This window comes from Aricia agestis, chromosome Z (assembly GCF_905147365.1).
Source record: "Aricia agestis chromosome Z, ilAriAges1.1, whole genome shotgun sequence".
Taxonomy (NCBI): Eukaryota; Metazoa; Arthropoda; class Insecta; order Lepidoptera; family Lycaenidae; genus Aricia; species Aricia agestis.
The window spans coordinates 16,406,406-16,425,817 of NC_056428.1; the positions used below are offsets into that span (position 1 = coordinate 16,406,406).

General features: G+C 35.6%; 1 protein-coding gene across 6 annotated transcripts in view; it reads left to right on the forward strand.

Moving 5' to 3' along the window:
* Positions 1–19,412, forward strand: part of LOC121739025 (supervillin-like) — a 246,601-nt gene that overhangs the window by 43,646 nt on the left and 183,543 nt on the right. For 5 of the 6 annotated variants that reach the window (XM_042131332.1, XM_042131333.1, XM_042131336.1 and 2 more), the window contains exon 4: positions 12,065–12,149. In XM_042131332.1, the coding sequence (XP_041987266.1) occupies positions 12,065–12,149 (85 nt within the window). Of the gene's footprint in view, positions 1–8,534; positions 8,651–12,064; positions 12,150–19,412 lie in introns of those variants that run through there. The other variant, XM_042131337.1, reaches the window with a different exon arrangement.

Sequence of the window (19,412 nt, forward strand, 5' to 3'; positions counted from 1 at the left end):
TACGTGGGAAAGCCATGCTTCGGCACGAATGGGCCGGCTCGACCGGATAAATACCACGTTCTCACAGAAAACCGGCGTGAACAGCGCTTGCGCTGTGTTTCGCCGAGTGAGTGAGTTTACCCGAGGCCCAATCCCCTACCCTATTCCCTTTCCTACCCTCCCCTATTCCCTTCCCTTCCCTACCCTCCCCTATTACCCTATTCCCTCTTAAAAGGCCGGCAACGCACATGCAGCTCTTCTGATGCTGCGAGTGTCCATGGGCGACGGAAGTTGCTTTCCATCAGGTGACCCGTTTGCTCGTTTGCCCCCTTATTTCATAAAAAAAAAAATCTATCCCAGCTTTATTGAAAAGCAATACTGCCGACCATTCAAAACTATTTTACCTCTGGATTCCACGAGACTAAACCTTATATTCTTAAGCATACATGTCCTGGAGTTATCGGAGAATTCCCTTCGCTGAAATGGGGTCAAGTGTGCAACAGATATGGCGTCGAGAAATTGCATTATACGACTCTGACTTTATATGGGTCGACTGGTTATGTTAAGTACTCGTATATAAATATGGGCTATGAATACGATAATTTTATATACGAGTACCTAGAAGAGCTATGTACTAGGCTTGTACCTACTATCTTTAATCTTACTCAGTAGCTTTGAAAAGCACAACACTTCCAGGAGGGTAAAAACGGACTCTAAAGCAAAGTGTCCCGATTTTACCCTTTGGGTGTATGTACTATGTCCGTCTGTCTGTCTCCAGGCTGTATCTCAAAAACAGTGATAGCTGGAGCGTTGAAATTTTTACAGATTATGTATTTTTGTTGCCGCTATAATAACTAATACTTACTAAAAGCAAATAAATCATTTTTTTTTTAAATGAAATAAGGGGCAAACGAGCAAAAGGGTCACTTGGTGGAAAGCAACTTCCGTCGCCCATAGACACTCGCAGCATCAGAAGAGCTGCAGGTGCGTTGCCGGCCTTTTAAGAGGAAATAGGGTAATAGGGGAGGGTAGGGAAGGCTCACTCACTCGGCGAAACACAGCGCAAGCGCTGTTTCACACCGGTTTTCTAAATAGGCCGCCGGTAAATATTTAAGGGCGACTCCAGACTCCCATAGAACAAACATGATTTTTTTGGGCTTTTTTGCTTTATGTCAATAATAGCTACACGTAGGCACTAGAAATATTCATAAAATACTAAGTAGTATTTGTACTTTAATAATAACAAAAAATAAAATAAAAATTTAAGGGGACTCCAATACAAAAAAACCGGCCAAGTGCGAGTCGGACTCGCGCACCGAGGGTTCCGTACAAACCTGCAAGGTTTACAAAGTTCGTTCATTACGACAATCGAGTCATAACTATGGTATTTTTATTGCAAAATGAAATTCATAACATTACAATGGGGAAAGATGGAGGAGCATAAATTTAAGACAAAGATCTCTTTATCGTTTAAGTAATAAAAAGTAAAAAGTTTATATTTATTAAAAAATATATATTTTGTAATGTAACTAAAAATTTAAGGTTTTCGGAATTTTTCCTTTATGTGTGCTATAAAACGTTGCTTCATGCCAAATTTCAAGATTCTAGGTCGACTGGAAGTACCCTTTAGGTTTTGATTCCCTTGCGAGTACTTGCGAGTTTCAAAATATGCAGCTTAAATTGCTGTTTCTTTTGATTGCGTTGACATAGAAGTTTGATTTTGTTACAGCTTAAAGGTATTATAGACCTGAGTATTTGGTATGAATTTCAATTTAATACCTCTACGCGTTTATGAGGAAATGGGTAGTAAGTTTAAAATTATTAAAAAAATATATATTATGTGATGTAACTAAAAATTTATGGTTTTCGTAATTTTTCCTTTATCTATGCTATAAGACGTTGCTTCGTACCAAATTTCAAGATTCTGAGTTCACGGGAAGCACCCTGTAGGTTTTGATTCCCTTGCAAGTGTCGAAAATTTGCGGCATAAACGGCTGTATCTTTTGATTGCGTTGGCTTAGAAGTTTGATTTTTTCACAGCTTCAAGGGACAGTAGACCTGAGTAATTGATATAAATTTCAGCTTCATACCTCCACGCGTTCCTGAGAAAAAGGGTCTTGACAGACGGACGGACGGACAGACGGACAACAAAGTGATTCTATAAGGGTTCCGTTTTTTCCTTTTGAGGTACGGAACCCTAAAAATTACAATTTTTGCTCTTAAATGGTACGGAACCCTACGTGCGCAAGTCCGACTCGCACTTGGCCGATTTTTTCCCATAAAATAATATTTTTAAACGTACTTTTGACACCTTTCTTTCGCTAAATGGGGGCTGATATTAGTTACCAGCACCCCCCGCAATATTGCTATCAATTCCTCGGAACTCCCCTGCATAAAATAAGCGGCAAAATGTTCCTCCTCCAAACCAAAAATAACCTGTTCCCACTTCTTATAATTCCTTACTCTTCACAAACAAAGGCACTGACATGACTAGTTAAGCTATAACCCTGTAATAGCATAACCATATATGGCCACGTTCTCAGACGGCCTTAAATCTTATTTGGCATCGTCAATTTCGGCCCATTATGAAACCTCCTTCAATGTTCATTGTGTTTTTTGGAAAGTTGTGACGACATATTTGTGAAGCCTTTACTTTAATTGGCAATTGCAGAACACTTAAATGCGTGACCGCTCTCTGTCTGATAGGTCCCTTATACCGAAACTAAATCGAAGCTATATTAATTTCGGATTAATATCTAGCAGAATCGGGGTACTTGCAAAGCTATTATTGCAGTTTATGTGCATCTGGGATATTGGCACGAAATTGGAATTTCTGAATCTTATTCACGCTGTGACCGTAATGTTTAGTGTTTCGCAGTGACGCTGTATTTTTCCCCGTAAGTTGATTTCGAAAGTTTTGACATGAATCATCATTCTTGTAAGATTCTTACTGGTGAATGATGGCACCCAGCATCGAGGAGGAATGCGAGGACAGCGGGGCTAAAAATGGTCACATTTAGCAATTCCTCCCAATCAATTCAGCAAATGAATTGTCAAAACTGTCAAACTGACAAATGTCAAATTAGTACAAAAATACAGAAATGAATTCCAAGCAGAGTTGAATTTTGCGATTTTAGAAAACTGAATCATATAATGATTCATATTATATGATAATACCGTACCAATATCATGATTCTTCAAAGCGACCATTTTAGCCCCGCAGGAGTATTCGCTCCTGCGCCACAGATGGCCAACCTGGCTGGTATGCATCCAGCTCGTCACGCCACCTTTTTCTCTTACCCTTGTGATGTTTTATTATGCCTACTTGAGTCAATTTATAATAGAGCAGAGTCGAAACGAAGCCAAGCGAATTCTCGAAAACTGAACACAGAAAATTCAACCTTAACTCCAGAGCGTAATGCATACATTACTTCTGCGAGGCCAATCAGCGTTGGTCGGGCGCATTCACGCGAATTCGCGCAAATGCGCGCGCCTTTTTAAATTCTCAGAAGTAATAAAGTGCGTTAACGCTTTGGAGTTAAGATTGAATTTATTATGTTCAGTTTTAATAATTCGCTTCGATGCGCTGCGACTCTGCGCTAGTATATAAATTGAACCTAAGATATTTTTCGCTTTAATTTAGAAAGTTGATAATTTCCGCGCTTGGTTTGTTTAGTACAGTATAGGCTTACCTGATTGTCAGACAACAATGATGATCCATGCGCCAGATGGGTATGCAAAGTCAGACCGACACCTGTCACTTGATCAGTCGTGACGTGACGCCCCTCGCCAGTGTTTTTGTAATCTGCGTAGTGCGTACACACTAGACCACTATAAAAATAAGTCCTTCGTTAAAGTTGAAACCGGTCACCGTCACTAAAACTAGTAAGGCATTATATCTTCAAAATTCTGGGATGCGAACGATGAAGGAAACTGTTGTATGGTATGCCTGCGAGATCAGTGGAAACGTCACGTGTACGGACTGAACGGTCTGCTGCGTTCTCAATTTGTATCGTGTCACACGACGATGATTTACGATGATTGATCCTCGTCCATCGATCATTTCCAGGTATGCATGCTAATGGACGTACCGATTGGACAAGTGTTTCAGCTAGATCATTTCGTAGTTTCGTCTGTTGTAAAAATCCATAACAAAAACACTTTTTTGTATAGATTTTTGAAGGTTATCCGAATACGGAAAATGAATTTGGAAATCGAATACAGAAAACGTCTGTATGTGCCCGGCCTTAGAGTCTTTTACCTACTTTTACGCTAAATCGAGTGAGCGCCGCGCGCATTATGTCAATCATACATCCCGGGATTCCTCCTGGGCAGTCTAAATCCCCGGTTTCAGAAGCTATGCTCAGAAAAGCAAGCGCAGCCTTCACATTAGCCAGCCTTGCTGGCTTTAGTATCTTTCTATCTATTCTATCTCTTTTAATTTTTAAGCTTATGTTTTGATTTGGTCATTATTTCCTAATTAAAATATAAATATCCAAATATTGTTTATACGATATCCTATACAGTAGGCTAGTTCGAGATATTTAGTTCGAGACTATAAGATATTCAATCTCAGAGTGCATTGTAGAGTCATGTCGATGGCTCTTGTGGGAACATTCCTTTACAAAGTTACACACTATGTTTAAAAAAATCTCCTTTCTGTCACCAATATAGATTACCGGTGCAGTAGCGTAGTTTGACTCGAGAGTCAAGTACACATTCATGAAAAATCCACCTTATGTACTTTGTTGTTTATTAAACTTTGTCAATACTTTTTATTTGGTATGCGTTTACATAAGTAAAAGTTAATGAAGTCTTCAAATGCCTGTTAGTCACGTTATTGAATAAAACAGTTCAGTTATTAAGTTGTGTCTTTACCGGCCTCACTGATTAGTTCCATTGAGTAACGTACAATCGTAAAGTGAAAGAGTCTTGCGCCAGTTGCGAATCCGACGCGCGCCGCGCATGTCCCGAGTGTGCTAAACAACTAAATCGGTTATTGTTTGTTGTGTTTTGTTTATTGTTGTTGTTGTTGTTGTGTTGTTGGATTTTTGTTATTATCGTTGTCAATTAAACAGTAGATGCTTTTGGTATCAAATGAGGTTGGAATCGTTGGTTTGGTGTGGTGTTTTGTTTTGTGTTCATTTTCATTCATGATGTCATTCATATTAGAGAGTGCACCGCTAATGCATCGCTAATGTTCAGTTATTGACGAATTAATTAGCTAAGCAGTTAAAGCTCACATTATCAGTCATAATATTATGTACTTACTTATTTGCATCAATAAGCTTAGGTTTCCAATAAAACGAAAATGTATATTTCTTTCTAGGCTTGTTATTCTAGGCTTATGTATTCGTGGGTTGGCCTTTTTATGTGATTTCTGCGGCGTTGTTATTTTTTTTTTTTTAGTATTAAAATATAAGTCGTGCCTGTCTTTTTATCGTTCATCGTATTATACAGGGTGTAACAAAAACAAGTGATAATACTTTAGGATGTGTACGTGTTCCTTGTAGAGAGTTCACTGTGAAAGTAGCAGCCCTGAAAGACCAACTTTTTTTTCACTTTTGTATCCAGGGGAAACTCGTGACGCTCGGGCCCTTGCCCATACAAAAGTGAAAAAATTTTTTCGTCTTTCAGCGCTGCTACTTTCACAGTGAAGTCTCTACAAGGAACACGTACACACCCTAAAGTATTATCACTTATTTTTGTTACAGCCTGTATAATGTTATAATTTGTCATTATTAAATTATCACATGTTTACCGATGATATTTCCTACTTTTTTATATTATATGCGGACGCGGAGACTTCCTTACAATATGATCATTATAATTATATTTGTATGGATCTAAATCTAAGTGTTTCATGGCCAGGTGCTCGTTCGCTTGTGCCCATATATGGTAGACACGCGAACTGATGGGAAGATATGGGCTTAAGAATGAAGTAGATATGGCAGGATGCTGGGAAGTGGCAAAATAAGGTGACAACGTTTTTGTCGTCTTAGCTCAGAATATGATTTCTTTAAGCAAAGGCAGTAGCAATTTATCCTCGGGTACGGGTCATGCATTAGCATGCTTAAAATATAAAGTTTGGATTCGAGAAAATCTTAGAAAAAAATAAAGAAGTAATATAATATATTTATATATTACGTTTTTTTCTTTTAAATTTAAAGGTTTTTGCCTATTTCGTTATTAAGGCAGCGTATCACGTTTTCGATTATACTTAGTATTTATGTCAATTGTAATCAACCTGAGGTCTTAAGGATGTAAGGACAGTCATAATTCATACATACCTTCATAGTACATACCGAGAACAATGCCATGTAACTCACACATTGAATCAAAATGGTGAGCTCACTTATATCAAAGGACACACACATTTTGGCATAGTCCTAGCCCTCTACAAAGGACACGTATTTAGCCTTTTATTGGTCCTAGATCGTACAATAGAAGGTCGATTTGAAGTCATTACGATCAAGTAATTCAGGCCAGTTTCGCAAGAACTAGTTTTGTTACAAATAGTTTTATGATTGGCCATGATATTCGTCATTTCTTTTCTTTGCAGAAATAGATTTCAAGGTTTTAATAGTATGTATACTATAAAAACTTTGAAATCTATTTGTATGCAATCGATGTTATTTATGTTTTCAATGCAACCTCTAATTAACTATTTTAAAAATATGACGAAAGTCCAAAATGGTCTTAGGTGTCCAAAAATCACTTCATAACACAAGATATTTGAAGGACCTTTTATAAATTGAGGGTTCTCAGGTCTCTTCCTAGATTTTTGACACGGTGATGATCATTAGTTTCCATACTATCAGCAGACCGTGTATACTGCCTAGTAATTACTCCAAGTTTGCGTTGAAAAATCGATTTTCCCTTAATTACATATTTGCAGTATTGATCACGAGTTCGTTGATCTTAGATATGTGTTATCGGGTCAGGGTAGACGGACAATGGGTCATTAGTATCAGTTCCCATCAGCCATTGTTGTAGATAAGGTGATTGTTCTGGCTCGTCGCCTCATATGGGGTTTCCTAATGATGCACTAACTAGGTATGTACTGAGAGCAATTGCAACAGTTTGTCACGAGAATGTTTGAGCTATCCATTTCATAGTCTACACTAGATAGCTTAAGTTGCCAAGCATTCCGATAATGACGGACATATATTTTAGTGCGTATAACTTAAACTGATTTTTAAATACTGTTAAATCATAATATTTTTTCGCATTTCTTCGTTAATTCTGCCAGTCTGTTTTTAATTTTAATGACTTCAAATCGACTTCAAAACGATTTTATAATTCATTTTTAAAATAAGCCCCGAATTGTTTCATTTTCTAAAATTAGATACTACATTATATTTCCGAGAATTCGATCTGAGCAAAAACACGATATCTTAAAATTTTTCTCGATAGAAAAAAATCACAAAGATACATCTAATTTTCACGAATTTTTCATTTATTGCCATAACCGTGCATTGAATTAAGTTAATATTTAAACACATTGTATAAAATTCTATTATTGAGAGATCGACCTAGCGGATTTTTAAAATGTTGTATATTTATCGAGTTATTGAGAAAAAACTAAGTTGGCGATGAATCCGCGTCGTTCTTTTTCACCTGGCATTTTGATGAAAGACGGGCGCGAGTGTGAAGAGAGAAGGACGATGTTTGATTTTTGGGGTTAGTCTTAACTTGGTATCCCTACAACCAGTGACAAGTTGCCCGAGTGGGCTGTGGGCTATCTATACATTCTAGTTAAAGGACGTCAGATATTTAGCTGTTGCAATGTTGCACAACGTCCTTGTTACCTAGGTAGTTACCTAGCTTGTAGGCTGCACATTTTTGTTGAAATTGTTGGTTTATAGTTGTTATTACAAAATCTTTGGTATATCCAGGGACCTGATTCTCGTTCCGCGAATTCCGTAATAAAATAACTGCCTAGAATCTAGATCAACGCGACATTTGAGGTATGCCGCATGAGAGTATGGATCTAAGTTTTTTAAGTGAGGATTTTACTAGTGGGGGTTTGGTATTTACGAAGTCTAGCTCTGTCTTCAAACCATTACAAGATTATTTCGCATGGTTAGAATAATCATTAAGTAGACAAATGGGATTATCTCATGTCGCTGACTTTACAAGCTGATTTGAACTCAGCCGAATGTAGAAACTAAGTTGAGCTTGACTGCGCTTTAAATATTAATTGCGTTAATATTAATTGTCCTGGGGTGAAAATGTCTGTTATGTTTTCATTTGCTACTTCCAGATTTATTGCCGTTTAAAATCGCTCGGACTGCTGCTGAGAAAATGCAGTTAATTTATTGAAGGATCCTTATTATATATAACTTATTGTTCCTCTTTAAATGTTCTTATAATCACTGAAATCAGTTTAGCTCCAAACCTTGTTTTTGTCCAAAACGAAAGCTCCTTAATACTTAATCTATAATATGTGCATTTTCCAATATTTTTAACGTTAACAATGACAACAAACATCTCTCCTAGCATTTCTAGATTCTAGAATCATTTCGTTTTAAAAGGTTAAGCGATTAGACACGGACAATTTAGCACCCGGGGAATCACAAGTGCTCAAAGTTTTATGTGAAACATAAAGTTTGTGAGGCGAATGTGAGTGACCATGCGCATTTACTTCAAGGAGACTAGCGTTAAGCCGGTAAGTTGAAATGACTGACAGACGTATCATCTAAAAGTAAGCGATTTTATATTGATGACTCATTGAAAATTTTACAAGAGTAATTAACAGTTTGGGTGAAATGTATTCTTTGCTATCACACTAATATCAGATTACACAGAACTAACTTAGTTCTGTCTACTCTACTAATATTTTAAATGCCATTGTGTCTATCTGTTTTATCTAGACACTTAAAAAGCTAAACTGGCTATGTTTGGAGGTCCAGGAAGGGATGTAGGATCACTTCTATCACGCAATAATAATTATATGGTTCCTTTGCGAACGAAGTTTTACACAGCTAGATGTTATCATGTAGTTCACTAAGTTATTATATCCGTAACCATATAAAATGTATATTATGTAAGCCCACCATAAGTCGTCTCGGGCTCAGTATGGTGTTACGTGTGCCAAGAGAGTACTTAAATCTGAACCACTCAACGCAATATTTTTGCTCAGAGTAAATAAAACGTTCCTAGTATTAATCGAGGGACAAGATTAAAGTGTTGTTTGTGTGTTTCATCATGTGGAATAGAAAATAAGTATTTAAAAAGTAAAGCAAATATTTACTAAACGATTTAATCCAAGAGAGTCTAGTGGCGTGACCAAAATATTGTGTTGGGTGCCACTCCATAAGTTTTCTATCCCTGGCTGGTCTGTATAACAACCCTGGCTCTCGTATTAACCGCGTACAATGCGACAAAAATGTACAAGGAATACGCATATTATGTATTTCGGTCTTGGTATAACCAGGAGTTAATGGGACGGTTGCTGGCGAACACGGGACATGCTATACTTATAGGGTCGGTCAAAGACTAGATGGTCAACCAAGGGACCGGCAATGAGGGTTTTTGATATTCCATTTATCACCAGGTGCCGCTATGTATAATGTAACCTTAGGGTATATCGTGTCCACCCGCTGTCATATGGTATGGCACGATATAGCTCTCATAATATGGGTGATTCTACAAAAATTTTGTAACTCGCTGTCACCAGTTAATATATATTAAATCACAATATATTTTAAAGATTTTATACTTAATTTCAAAAGTATGTAATCTCCTTTAATTGGTCACTCAATTTGTGATACGTAATTTAGTTAGAAATTGTATAAAATTAAAAGAGTATCATCAAAACGTCAGTTCTTTGGCCTGTCACAAACCCAAAAACGTCCAATCAAGAGACTGTACATCAGATTCTACGATTAATTTCAGAAAACTAGATATATAATTACAATCTTTAATGTACGTAATAATATATGTCAGGACTTTCATAACGTAAAAATATTTACAATGTAATGAAAAACAGAGGAAACTTTGTCATAGGTTTCATTCGTCAGTCCTTTGTGTAACTTTCAAATGCGAAAATTTTCACCATAAAACACGTTTACATGGTCAAATACCTATCAATTATGTTTAGTTGGTAATATTGTCAGCTAAGAACTGCAGCATTTCTTTGCAACTATTACAGTATGAGTGCTAGCTCGTCGGATATGACATAATCTTGCGCAGGGCCAGTCAAAAACTCAGTACTGTGGGTAAGTCGTTAATTCCTTATAAATCTTAATTTTATTTTGATTTCTATACTGTTTACTATTATTAGTAAAAATTTAATATATTGATATTAGAAAACACGAAAAGAAACATTAACTTTAATTATAATCTTAAATTTATGTCAAAAGTATCAGTCCTTTGGCGTCAGTCCTTTGCCTGAAATCGTGCCAACGGACTGACATGTTGCCAGAGTACTGATGTTTTTTTCTTTAAGATCACTTTTATCACAACAATTAAGGTGTGTTAACCATTTGTTTATTTATTTTAGTGTAAAACATAATGTCACCTACCACAAAAGACAAATTTGACCTAAGGATAATATATTAAATAAGAAAAGAGAAGTTGAAAAGACTTTCTTGCCGAGAATCAAAGTACCTCTTCAAATAAGCTGAATTAGCAAAGAAAAACATTGATTACAAAATGTACTTAAGAAAAGGAGAAACGGTAAAGAAAAAAATGTTAAAGAATCCTCGAAAACAAACGGTTAACTTGAAAAAATTGGTCAAGTGCGAGTCAGTCTCCAGCACAAAGCCCTCGTGCCATAAAATTGCTATTTTCGTATGAGAGCTTATTTTAAGTGTCTATTTTATTTTTATTATCTACTATTAAAGAAGAAAAAAAAATATTATTTTGTGAACATTTCGATTGCCCACCTGGTGCCATTATGGACATTGGATATTGGACAAAAAAGTATATTCTTTGTATAGGAGACCCCTTAAATATTAATTTTGTTATAATTTTATTGTTTATTATTAAAGTAAGAACAAAATTGAGTATTTCTAGAGTATTTAAAATTGCCTGGTTGCATTATTGACATTGAGCAAAAAAGGGCACAAAAATTACGTTTCTTGTATGGGAGCCCTCTTAAATATTTATTTTGTTTTTATTTTTGTATTTTTTTTATAGCTGCAACACAATTATACGTCATTTGTGAAAATAAAAACTATCTAGCCATCGTTGTTCTTGAGGTATAGCCTGGCGACAGACAAATAGACAGATGGACGTACTGACGGACAGATGGACAAAAATGAAAACTTTAATTCTGTTGTTTGTTGATATTAATTATTAATGTATCCTGTTAAGTAAGAGTACTTAAAAGTAAAAAAAAAGTTTATTATAATTGTCAAAATTCTTATAAAGGTGTGATAGTATTTTCCCCGCATTATAACAAAATATTTTTAGATATTTAACTTACTAAGAACTTGATACATTAAAATAATTAAAGTGATATAATTATAGTTTTAAAGCGTTTAATAAATGCCACAAATGTCATATATTTCTTATATGTTTGCATTATATATCAGTACAGTGTCACCCTCGTCAGTCCTCTGGCAGTCAAATTCAGAAAAATCGAAATATTTTAAAAACTACTTTAAAAAATGACTGTCCCGATTTGCAACAATATATTCATTATACTACCCATCTTTTAAACCCAAAGATGTCTTAATTTTCCATAAAAAGTGCAGTAAACAAAATATCCCTAAAAGTTACCCAATTTTTGTAGAACCACCCATATGTCTATTTGACACAAAATACCTTACTGCTACTGGCTACACAACTCCATCTAGTGGCAAATGAAATATTGTAAATTCATTGATTGAACTCATTGATTGATCGTGATTCGTGATAAGACGATGACAAGTTATTGTAAGTTATAGTACGTTATTCGTAGATGTGCCTATGAGCACACTTCAGTTTTGTCCAGCGATCTAAAAGTTATGCCACCAATCTATAATATTATCACTATTCTACTGAGATTGTACTCTCAATTCCTTCAGCTAATGCTGATCGTTGCTGTTCAATTAGTACACCAGTAAGTCCAGTAACCGATGTTGTATATTTTCAGCGTGTGAAAGCACCGGAGTGCACGCCGCCATGCCGCCGCGGTCCGTCGCGCATCGCCCGCGCCCCCGCCGCGACAGACGTCGATGGTGAGTACTTACTTACCTTTATAACTAATTAATTTTACTTACCTTTATTTTTACAAATCGGCCAAGTGCGAGTTGGACTCGCGCACGATAGGTTCCGTACTAACTTTTATAATTAATAATAAAATTTAAGTAAATAAAATAAATAATTGACATAAATAATTGATAAATGACCACCTGATCAAGGGATCAATAAGTAATCGAGGGAACTCCTCAAAATTTATATAGAAACATGTGGTGACTTCGGTATCGTGAGCAGTAGGTATTCTTTAAACATATGCTACCAACAAGTAAGATTTTGCACCAAGGTATACCATGGATCGGAAGGTACTGAGAGCACTCCCGAAGTCCCGACTCTTTATAGTTATAAGTTTGGGAGTTTCGACGATGTTTTAAGAACCCAAAGCATAATATGCTACTATGCAAATTACATTCATCATCATCATCATCACAACCATAAACCATTATAGAACCATGTATCGTCCCGTTTTGACCCTATTATTGGTAAGTACTTTTCATAGTCTTTTTTTATTATATATCACTTAAACTGCGGGTAACACCACAAGGAACAGCTAGTAAAACTATTTTCATTTTATTTGCTCAAGAGTTACATACTTAAATAAGTGCGACTTAAGTGCTACGCCGTCGTGCTAGCTAAGTCGTATTATTTCACAACTAAATAGGATTTCCACTACTGCGAATCACTTAAAAAGTAACAACAGTTAAAGTTTTTTTAACCATTTCTAGTTTGTCGTGTTTCCACATGGCATTCCATAATGAAAAACTCACGTGTTTCAAATTACTTTCAATTTAAAAATATTTAACGTCGATGCTGTGATGGATGTTGCGGTGAAAGCGGAACATGCGATTACATCATATTAATTGCTGCTGATACATCAATGTTGTATATTAATGTTATATAGATAATCGAATATTATTATATTGATTGGTTTCTGGTAATTTATAAGCGTTAGCTTTCCTAATATTTAATAGGTGCATGGCGAACTTGTAGGCTTATAGTAGGGGAGGGCAAGGTGCTAATTTTGTAGTCACTCGAGCGTCATGGAGACCTAGTAGGTTTTTTACATTAGGTAAAACTGATTAAAAAAAAATAAGAGCGTTTTTTATTTTAGCGGTGGGTTCAGAAACTGCAGCCATTTTAAAGTTTTGAAAAAGAAAATCTATTCAGAAAATTGCTTATTTAGGTAAATTATAAATATATTTTAGACAACAAGCACTAAATCATTTAGTTTCGTGCAAAATAAAATATCTGCGAAGCTTAGTAAGGAAAATATAATAAAGCTTTATTTTTCATATAGGCTTACCTAACCTTTGAATTGTCAGTGCTTTATATGGAAGCTTCTTCGGGGTATATTAAACATCCCCTATCTTAATCTGACAGATCCGATGATATTTCAATATACAAAAAAAAAATTACCCACCACGTGAGAATCTGATTTCTATACCTTGATAACGGAAGGAGAACGGAATACACATGTCGGAAGCCTATACAAGCTTAACCCCCAACTTCTTCATTCGTTTGCTAATAAAATAAAAGAAATACGTCTGACAGATTTTATGTTAAATCTGTCAGTTTGCCCCACATTATGTATTAAAAAATACTCCTATTGAAGAAAGGAATACTTTAAGCAATGTTTTTAAATAGAGTTTAAATAACAATTGTTTAATACTTCGATCGTAGGAATCGCAGACACAATCGATATTCAATTTGGATAAATGTTTGTGATGTGGTTGTTCTTTATTAATAAACTAGCTGTTGCCCGCGGCTTCGTCCGCGTGGGCTTCAGTTTATAGCGCGCGATGTCAACAGAATTGGTGTCAAAAGCTTTTATAAAAAAAACCTGGTACCCCTTAAATCAAAACAGCTGTGCAATGAATAATGTTTCATTTTTTAAAATTAAACTTTATACTTTATGCCAAATTTTAAAGCTTATTTAGGCCCATAATTAATTAACTTTACCCATAAACTATTTATATCATTGATAGGTTTAACTTTTAAGGTTACGTCACTGCATAGATAAAGTACTGATTTATTTAATAACGTAAAAAAGTAATAACAATAAAAAAAAATTGAAACTCGAATGTAAGATGATACCACCTCTTATAGAAAGAAGTCTGGGCAAGCGTCACCGCGATGTAGGAGACGCACGGCGCCATCTATTATGAATTTTTGGAACTAACTTAATTTAAAGAAATTTACGCATTTTCACCCCATTGCAACCCTTTTTTCCAGTAAAAAATTAGCATATGTCCTTTCTCAGGCTGTAGACTATCTGTATACAAAATTTCATTACAATCGGTTCGGTAGTTTTGGCGTGAATGCGAGACAGACAGACAGACAGACAGAGATACTTTCGCATTTATAATAGTAGTAAAGATAAATAAATAGATTTTTATGTGGCAGCCGGGTGCCGCTTGGGGATTGATGGGTTAAATTATTGTTGAAGTATAAAAAAAATTGCCTTGCGCAATAATAAAACTGAGTTAATAGCTGTTAATAAATATTATGTCACCTTTTGATAGAAAGATGATATAAACAAACAGTATAATTCGACGAAAACAATTTTCTTCGAGACCTTTGGCTGATCGTAAATTTGTTTGTTATCATAACAGTTTTGCTCATATTGTGTTGTTTATGAACAAACAGACGGACGTTAACCACCCGGGTTAATTTGTTTCGCCAATGACATCTTGGACTATATTGCGTTTACACGAACCAGTAACTGAACAATATTCTGGATCCTGGACTATAAGGGCGTTCGCTGCGTTAAGCGTCATGTTTCATGTCATCCCATAGAGCAGCGCTGCGTGAGGAGGTTCAGCCGTCGCGGTGCCCGCCCCGCGGGCGATGGGTCAACAATCTAGACTTGAAAATTGGGCTGATTGGCTGACGCCTTTGTACACGTCGGCGTCGTCGTCTGTTGGCTACCTAGGTAATATATCAATAAAAAATCCATGTATCGGATACTGGCCGCTGCGAGAGACGCCCGCGCCGGGCTGCCGCACCGAGCACACGCTCAACGCAGCGAACGCTCTAATATATATTTAATATTGTGTCTACAGGAGCCCGTAATTAAAATAGTTAGAATCGGTATCCTGGACTATAAAGTGCGATTACACGAGCGATTGTGTTGCAGCGATTTTCATGTAAGGCGTATTAAGGATTGGCGTTCTGTAATTTAACCGCGACAAAATTTTTTGGTAGGTACCTACCTTTTTTAATTATAATTTTCCCCGTACGTAATACAGGTAAATTCTTAAATTCTTAAAATTATGTTTTTTTACATTGGCTTGCATAACTCACAGGCTTTTAATCTATCTCCGCTGTAGCAGCTGTCGAAGCTAATCAGTCTAAGTAGGTACCCAGATGGACTTCCTAATTTGTTGCTTGGCGTAAATAAGAATTATGATTTAAAAAAAAAATAAGCTAGTTTCTCAAATAATGGAAACAATTTGAAATTCGAACAATTTCCCGCGGGTATTTTCCCGAGGCAGCCTTATAACTTCTCGCAAAGGATTCCACGAGATCCGCCGACGTCGCTATGGCAACGTGCTTATGTAACATCCTGCGGTTTATACTTTAAGCCAGTATTTCCCAACCTTTTTCTGCCATGGACCACTAGGAAATGAAGCGTATTTTTTTTTTTTTTTTATGAAATAAGGGGGCAAACGAGCAAACGGGTCACCTGATGGAAAGCAACTTCCGTCGCCCATGGACACTCGCAGCATCAGAAGAGCTGCAATTGCGTTGCCGGCCTTTTAAGAGGAAATAGGGTAATAGGGGAGGATAGGGAAGGGAAGGGAATAGTTGAGGGTAGGGAAGGGAATAGGGTAGGGGTTAGAGGATTGGGCATCCGGTAAACTCACTCACTCGGCGAAACACAGCGCAAGCGCTGTTTCACGCCGGTTTTCTGTGAGAACGTGGTATTTATCCGGTCGAGCCGGCCCATTCGTGCCGAAGCATGGCTCTCCCACGTATGAAATTTTTCACGGACTCGCGTGATAAAATAAACAGCAAAAAATATCGGATTTCTAGTCCAGCCTGCCTAGCATACGCCAACGACATATCTCATACTACATGTTTTCTCGATGTTTGATGGTTTGTCTCTTCATCTCTATTGACCCTAGCATGACAAACATTTTTTCTCGCGTAGATCTATCATCGAAATAACACATTTTTATAGAGTTTTGTCGAGAAAATTTCGAGATTTTGACGACCGCAACAACTTTAACTATAACTTTAACTTTAACAAAATGTCAAATGAACTGTATCTCTTGTTACAGTCAATAATGGACGCCATAACCCATATTTTAAATATTGTCATGTCATTTAAAACATCGCAATTAAGCTAGTGCGTAATATTAAATTAACTATGAATTATTTTATTTAGCCCTCAGCCTCAGGCTGACGGCAACCATTTAAGGAACCCCTGCCATAAGAAAATTTCACCCTTACCCAAAAACAAAATGCCTCTGAAGTAACCTAAATAATATAATGGAGACAGATGATCTTGAGAATAATTTTGAGGGCGTTTGGGGTTAACTTGAGTCGTCCTTTGTGGCCCTAAGTTAAGGGCCGTTAAGTGCCTGTGTCGAGAGCGCCGGGAAATACCAAAGATTTTCAGTATTTACAAGTTTATTGTCCTTCATTTGTCGGTAAAGTGACGGAAACGTGTTGACTACGACTCTTTTGAACTGTTTTTGATTTACATTGAGTTACATGATTATTGTTTGTTTTTATATAAAATTACAGGGCTAAAATTGTCAATTTGGTTTTGGCAAATTTTGTCCTGTGTTTTAATCGCGGCAGAACGCGTCAAAGGTTTGTTTCATGTTAAAATAATATTTTTGTAGTTTTATTAGACCCAAACTGCATCGAAATCACATTGAAGATGTTTAACATTAGTTACATTAAATTAGCTGAATCAGGTTACTCTGAATCCTAATTTTTCTCCGCCTCTCCAGTGTGTTTGAACTGTAATTGGGTCTGGCCGCTGGCGTCACTGTTTCCGCAAAACACCAACAACACACAGGTTCAACGATCTAACAACATAAACACACCAAATTTGAAGTGTATTTTATATCTGATATATACAACATCAGTACAATGAGAAGAAAGAGACTTTTTGTCATACTTATTATATGTATAGTACTTGATGACGCCCGCAACTCTGTTGCGACTTGCGCCAAAACTTGTTTGTCGCGCGGGAACCGTTTATTCTTCTGGGATTATAAAACAAAGTCGCTTTTTTCTCTCATGTCCCTTTGTTCCCATTAATCTTTAAAACTACGCAACGGATTTTGATGCGGTTTTCTTTAATAAATAGAGTGATTAAAGAGGAAGGTTTATAAGTATAATAACATTCATTAAATAGTGGAGAAATACTGTTAATTTTGGGGTTTCTATTGTGATGTCGTAAATAGTTACATTTTTTTCCGCGTACATTGCAAAGGCACACAGTGGTCCGAAATCGCTAAGTAGTGGACATTCGCATAAAAGTTCGATTTTGGTGTGGAAAAAAATACCATCCGATAGATTTTAAGAGGAGTAACAATAAATCCTTATTAAGTTTTTTATAAAAATGTATATTTAAGGTGAAAAAAATTAATTACGAAAATGTTGTATGGGAAAGAATCTATAAATAGATTTTTTGCAAAAACTACTAAGTCTCTCTGGTTCATTTTTGAAATAAGTAAAGTTCTAGTGGTATATAAGGTTTAGAAAAAAAATTACGAAAATTTACGTGCAGCCTTTTGCAGTAGAGGGGTTCAAAATTTTGAAATAATTTTACTTACTTTTTAGGTGTGGAAAAAATACTATTCGAAAGATGTCCTAAAGAGTAACAATAAATCCTCATTAGGTTTTTTACAAAAATGTATTTTTTAAGGTGAAAAAAATAATTACTAAAATGTTGTATGGGGAGGAATCTGTAAATAGATTTTTTGCAAAAACTACTAGGTCATTCTGGTTCATTTTTGAAACAAGTAAAGTTCTAGTGGTATGTAAGGTTAAGAAAAAAAAATACGAAAATTTACGTGCAGCCTTTTGCAGTAGAAGGGTTCAAAATTTTGAAATAATTTTACTTACTTTTTAGGTGTGGAAAAAAAAAAAACTATTTGATAGATTTCCTAAAGAGTAACAATAAATCCTTCATAAGTTTTGTACAAAAATGATGTTTTAGGGCCAAAAAAAAATTACGAAAATTTTTATGGGTGTAATATAATATATAAAACGAGTCCTTAAAAAGCAACAATACTTATATGTACTTACAAACATGGATAGCAAAAACAAAATTAAACTAAAATTAACTACTGACTAAAATATTGTAATTATAATAAAATAAAAATTGTTACACACACACACTTACATACCACTAGAACTTTACTTGTTTCAAAAATGAACCAGAATGACTTAGTAGTTTTTGCAAAAAATCTATTTATAGATTCTTTCCCATACAACATTTTCGTAATTATTTTTTTTCTCCTTAAATATACATTTTTATAAAAAACCTAATAAGGATTTATTGTTACTCCTCTTAAAATCTATCGGATGGTATTTTTTTCCACACCAAAATCGAACTTTTTTGCGAATGTCCACTATTTAGCATTTTATATAAGTAAGTTTATATAAGTAGAATCCTGCATGAATCTGTTTTTTTCGATCAAATATATTTTAAAATAATCTTTAGAACGTATAGACTGGATTAATGTTGGGTTGGCTTGTCAAAAGTAGCCGCAAGTACCTTTAATTAAGTTTAATGTTCATGAGATAAATGCATAATTTGTATGTTTATTTTTTTCAGTAAATTTTACATCATTTCAAAGAAAATGACGAGACAAAATAAGGTAAAAATGTTTGCCAGCTCTAAGTCGGCCGCAACCTAGGGTTGCCAGCCTGTAAACAGACATAGTTCTTTATCAAAATTGAAGCATCGATTTTTTAAATAATTTTGGTACAAAATTAAAGTTTTATGTATTTTGTACATAAATTGTTGCCAGTTGCACGATAGCCGCAAACTGGGGTTGCCATCACTCTTGTTTAAGACAAATGTTCAGGCCTACAATTATTATGCCTGGCATTATTTGAAGATGTCGAGAACCCGCAAGATTGCTATTTTTATTTAACATGCATTTTTATTTTTATGCGTAGTGTCCTGTCATTCCTCAATGTCATTCCTTCTTAGTTCTTACGTTTCTATTGAATACACGCAAGTTTGTATTACGGGCTTTCATTTTGCTCAATTA